The 6000-nt window shown below is 38.3% G+C and overlaps 1 protein-coding gene across 1 annotated transcript in view; it reads right to left on the bottom strand.

Annotated features, from left to right (window-relative positions):
• Positions 1-4637: 4637 nt before the first annotated feature.
• ttc39a (tetratricopeptide repeat domain 39A) overlaps positions 4638-6000 on the bottom strand; it is a 79253-nt gene continuing 77890 nt past the window's right edge. The window contains exons 17-18 of the mRNA XM_078407965.1: positions 5857-5973; positions 4638-4755 (exon numbers count right to left, since the gene is read on the bottom strand). Of these exons, the coding sequence (XP_078264091.1) occupies positions 4638-4755; positions 5857-5973 (235 nt within the window). The remainder of the gene's footprint in view (positions 4756-5856; positions 5974-6000) is intronic.

Here is a 6000-nt window from a genome sequence, read left to right as displayed (position 1 = left end):
GGAGTAAACCCACGCAGGTCACGGGGAGAACGTACAAACTCCTTACAGGGCAGCACCCGTAGTCAGGATCGAACCTGAGTCTCCGGCGCTGCATTCGCTGTAAAGCAGCAACTCTACCGCTGCGCTACCGTGCCGCCCAGACATTCTTATCCATGTATCTTTCCTAATGTCTTTTAAACATCACCATTGAACCCATCGCTACCTTCCTCTGGAAACTCATTCCATATATACACAGCATCCTCTGCATGAAGAATTTGCTCTCAAGTCCTGTAAATCTTTCCCCTACCACTTTAAATCTATGCCCTCCAGTTTTGGACTCCTCTATCTTGAGGAAAATAAAATGTCACCTTAGCTGTGCCTGTCAGCTTTCCAGCTTAATTACATTCTTCCTATCGTAGGGCTACTCGAAATGCACACAATATTCCAAATGTACTCTCACCAACATCTTGTACAGCTGTACATGATACCCCAACTCTTGAATCCAAAACCCTTGGCCCACTTCACTAGCTGATTCAGATCCTTTTGCAAACTTAAATAGCATTCATCACTTTCCACTATACCACCAATTTTAGTGTTATGCACAAATTTACCAACCATGTTAACTTGATTAATATACGAATCATTAATACAGATGACAAACCACAATGGACACTAGTGGGCTCCAATCGGAAAAACAACACTCCACTGTCATCATCTTCCTATTTCCACCAAGCAAATTTTAAAACCAGGTAACTTTCCAGACCAACCTCCCATGGGGGACCTTGTGAATAGACAATGTCCACCATTCTGTTCTTATTAATCCTCTTGGTGACCTAATAAAAAAAAGTCAAATTAGCAACAAGCCATTTCCCATGCACGACCCAAAACATAGAAAGTAGGTGCAGGAGTAGGCAATTTGGCCCTTCGAGCCTGCACCGCCATTCAATATGATCATGGCTGATCATCCAACTCAGTATCCTGTACTTGCCTTCTCTCCATACCCCCTGATCCCTTTAGCCACAAGGGCCACATCTAACTCCCTCTTAAATATAGCCAATGAACTGGCTTCAACTACCTTCTGTGGCAGAGAATTCCACAGATTCACCACTCTGTGTGAAAAAAACGTTCTCATCTCAGTCCTAAAAGACTTCCCCCTTATCCTTAAACTGTGACCCCTTGTTCTGGACTTCCCCAACATCGGGAACAATCTTCCTGCATCTAGCCTGTCCAACCACTTAAGAATTTTGTAAGTTTCGATAAGATCCCCCTCAGTCTTCTAAGACTAAAACCGAGTCTATCCAGTCTTTCTTCATATGAAAGTCCTGCCATCCCAGGAATCAATCTGGTGAACCTTCTCTGTACTTCCTCTATGGCAAGAATGTCTTTCCTCAGATTAGGAGACCAAAACTGTACGCAATACTCCAGGTGTGGTCTCACCAATGCCCTGTACAACTGCAGTAGAACCTCCCTGCTCCTATACTCAAATCCGTTTGCTATGAATGCTAACATACCATTCGCTTTCTTCACTGCCTGCTGCACCTGCATGCCTACTTTCAATGACTGGTGTACCACGACACCCAGGCCTCGTTGCATCTCCCCTTTTCCTAATCGGCCACCATTCAGATAATAGTCTGCTTTCCTGTTCTTGCCACCAAAGTGGATAACCTCACATTTATCCACATTATACTGCATCTGCCATGCATTTGCCCACTCACCTAACCTATCCAAGTCACCTTGCAGCCTCCTAGCATCATCCTCACAGGTAACACTGCCCCCCAGCTTCGTGTCATCCGCAAACCTGGAGATGTTGCATTCAATTCCCTCGTCCAAATCATTAATATATATTGTAAATACCTGGAGTCTCAGCACTGAGCCTTGCGGTAGCCCACTAGTCACTGCCTGCCATTCTGAAAAGGACCCGTTTATTCCTACTCTTTGCTTCTTATCTGCCAGCCAGTTCTCTATCCACATCAATACTGAACCCACAATACCGTGTGCTTTAAGTTTGCATACTAATCTCTTATGTGGGACCTTGTCGAAAGCTTTCTGGAAGTCCAGATATAACACATCCACTGGTTCTCCCTTATCCACTCTACTAGTTACATCCTCGAAAAATTCTATAAGATTCGTCAGACATGATTTACCTTTCATAAATCCATGCTGACTTTGCCCAATAATTTCACCACTTTCCAAAACGTCACCTATTCCTTTTCAGGATGCTGCCTGACCAACTGAGTTACTCCAGCATTTTGTGTCTACTGACTATCCCTAATCTGCTTTGCCTATCCAAATGTGGACAGATCCTGACCCTCAATATACCCTCCAGTAACTTACCCACTGATGTCAGGCTCACTGGTTTGAGGTTCCCTGGATTAAATAAATTTTAGCAACATTAGCCACCCTTCAGTATAATAGTACTTCCTGCATGTTCTCTTTAAAAATTATATTCCTCATATTTTTATAACTATTGAATTAAAGAAAGGGTGTTTTGGTTGGACAATATAAAGTGAGTGTCTAATACTGAATTCAATCAGAATTGACTGGAACACAAAACTGTTAGCTTATTCGATTGCATATGGCTATTAAGTATTGAAGGGGAAAAAATCCAATTGGTATTGTAGGATAGATTGGGCTTCACAATTGTATTGAAGCAGTTGAAAAGTGCTTTACTTTCTGTTTGTGACAGGTTATTGCTTTACACTAAGAAAAGTGAAAACACTCTTAGAGCCTTATTATCACTCACTTTGATAAATACAAAAATACCATACTTAGATTATATTTGCAACCCATCTCATAGGTATATTCCCACTTTAAGTAAGAATAAACAATGGTTTAGAGAACTGTAGTTATGGTCACAGGATTAAAGCATCAAGACTACCTCAATGTGTGACTCTTATTAGGTTATTTCAATTTGACAACAGGGAAAATGGGGCATGTGGATTTAAATTATGAAGATAGGGTAATTGATTATATGCTACTTTTTTCTTAATTTCCCTCCCAAAAATGCTGAGCCTCTGGAATATACTGCCAGAGTGCCAATGAGCCTTTTAGAAGAAACTACATCACTGCACACATGTGAACCTTGTTATAAAAGTAGGCTTGATCAGTGAGATCTCCTGAACTACTTTCATTTGGCTGTGCAAATCAGAAAGGAATCTTGCAAAATATTTCCCATGTTTTGGCCCTAAACTCTATGCCTCCAACAGGAGATAATTACCACAGGGGTTGAAGAAGTTCTCATCCTGATGTGGACGTGTGAAAATCTTTTCATATTTCTCTGGAAGGGAGATGCCACGGTACATTTAAATGAATAGTAAATCAGATAATGGAGTAAAAACAAAAAGTCTGTATATAAATGGGATAGAGAGAAAATAGCATATATTCCTAGAACATCAATGTGATACATTCACAGATGGCATTTTATTCTTAACTTGACTATCTTAACTTGATTTTTGAAGTAAAGTAACCCTGAATATAAAATCCTTCACACATTGTTTTGTCATTTTCTCTATTATGCAACAATGTACAGGTAAGTTGTTGAATGCAGAAGATTTCCTATATTAAGGCCCCACCACCTAGTGGAAGTGTTGGTGCTAATGCGATTAGTCTGCTGGCAAGGAGATCAACAGGTAAAGTTTTCATTATAGATAAATTCTTCAATTGCCATGAAAGCTTGTTAAATCTTGTCTGAGCAAAAAAATTGCAAAATAAAATCAAAATCTGCCTCGCTTCACACACTTGTCAATCACTGTTCACATTATTATACAAAAACCTTCAATAGTAACTGATATGTCTCAGACATGACTCTTGTCCAGAGTAGGGGAATCGAGAACCAGAGGACATAGGTTTAAGGTGATGGAGGAAAGATTCAATAAGAATCTATGGGGTAACTTTTTCACACAAAGGGTGGTAGGTGTAAGGAACAAGCTGCCAGAAGAGGTAGTTGAGGCAGGTACTATTGTAACATTTAAGAAACATTTAGATGGGTACATGGATAGGACAGGTTTAGAAGTATATGGGCTAAACACAGGTAGGTGGGACTTGTGGGCAAGTTCAGCTGAAGGACCCGTTTCCGCACTGCAAGACTCCATAAATGGATTTTAATTAAATGCAAACCACTTACTGAAGACTTGCTCCTGGTTGAAATGGGCTAAACATGTTGGACACGGTGTTTGTAACTGACAAAATAGTATTGAAAATGGCTTGTTGGCTCTATTTAAATGCAAGACATTTGAGTGGCTTGAGATAAATATTGATATTGTTAGGTAGCCTTTGGATGTCCATGGGTTATGAGTGGCAAATCATTTTCAGACATTAAAAAGTTATTTACATCTGTAGGTATTCCTTCCGCTTATCCAATTTTTCTTACAATTATGGTTGCATATGAAATTCTGTATTTATATATTTATAACAAAGCCACTCATCTAGAAATAATTGTGCTGTAGATTTCTAAACCAATAATTCACTGTTTCCCTGAACCGGTGTAAACCCAGTTGTGCTTATAGTTCCTAAGAACACAGTTGCAATTGTTCTTCACCACAATAAGTTTGCAACAGACTACCAGTAAATGCAGTGGAAGATGTACCATGCTCCAAGACAGTAATGCATCGTCAATGTGGATCCTGGATGCGTTTTGTCAGGATAAATTCATACATGTTCTATAGAGTAGAAGGCAATAATTGACTTCCATTTTGTGTGATAGATTTCAATTTGAGAAAAGCAGCTTGGATTCGAAAATGTGTTCTTGACTCCATTGAATAATTCTTGTAATTTTGCCTGAAAAAAAGTAACTGGATGTGAATCCTTCAGATTATTTGAATAATCATAATACATTTATCTGAAGATCTATACTTTTCCAGTTGAACAAATGTGATAAAAATAGAGATCTGTATTGCAACACCATCCTGACAGTGCTCAAATCACAGTGGCAGCTTTGTGCTTGAAGTGCAACTCACAATTTTGGTAATGTAGAACAATTTAATGAAAATCTTTACTATTTTCCTGTAAATTACACTATAAAATGAGACCGGCAGATTGGAACATTTTCTGTAACCTTTTGTATCAGTTTTAAGAACAGAATGCTGGAAGACACTAAGCCAACAAAACCAACACATAACACAATAAGAATTAGGAACACTACTTAAGTAGTTCACTTAACTATTCAACGCCTTAAATAATCCTTAATAGGTCTACATTAAAAAGTTTCCATCAAACCTTTTACAAAATTCCTAAGAACTGTTTTGCTATGCCACAATATGCATAGAAATTACTTCACAGCATGTTTTAGAAGTCACTTTCAGCAATTTAAAATCAGTTTACCTACAGGTAGGTAGTGGATCAACAGGGTTTCAAAATCATTATTTTTATTCATTGTATTTTTATTTTTAATCAGACAGGGCTTGTTCTAAAGAACATTCAAAACTGTCCAATGCATTGATTCATGAAATGAACAATTCTCTCCCATCCTCTCTGCAAATGAAAACAAACTCGTTTTCTCTCTTTGCCAGTTCTGACAAAGTCTGTCTCTTTTCCAACAGATGTTTTTTTTAAACTTGCTAAGTATTTCCATCGTTTTTGTTTTTTTATTTCAGTTTTCTAACTTGCACAATATTTTTGATTTTCATTCATGTCAAAATAATTTCTCCAGTGGAACAGGCTCTCCATCTTTATGCAATAATAATTGGCAATCACCAACTATGACAATCTCACGGGAGCATATCCATGTGTATTCTCTGTTGCAAGTGTGACCTACCTCAGCAGGTTCATAGACAGTATGAAAATCCAGAAATATTGATATTTTGGTGAAATCTTTTCAACACATTATAACTGGGAATTTTACTTTCATATTATTATAAAATATTTATTAGACTTTCTTACATTGCACTTTCCAGAAATTTTACTGCTTCATCATTCCTGCCTTCTTGCATGCAAAGCAATGCATGTTCCAGTAAAGCATTTGGAATCAGATAATGGTCATACTTGATCATCTGCTGGCTGAAAGAGAAAATAGCAGTTTAAAGA

This window comes from Rhinoraja longicauda, chromosome 11, assembly GCF_053455715.1.
Source record: "Rhinoraja longicauda isolate Sanriku21f chromosome 11, sRhiLon1.1, whole genome shotgun sequence".
NCBI classification, from domain to species: Eukaryota; Metazoa; Chordata; class Chondrichthyes; order Rajiformes; family Arhynchobatidae; genus Rhinoraja; species Rhinoraja longicauda.
Note: the sequence above shows the minus strand (reverse complement) of the source record. Positions and strands in the feature narration are given on the sequence as shown.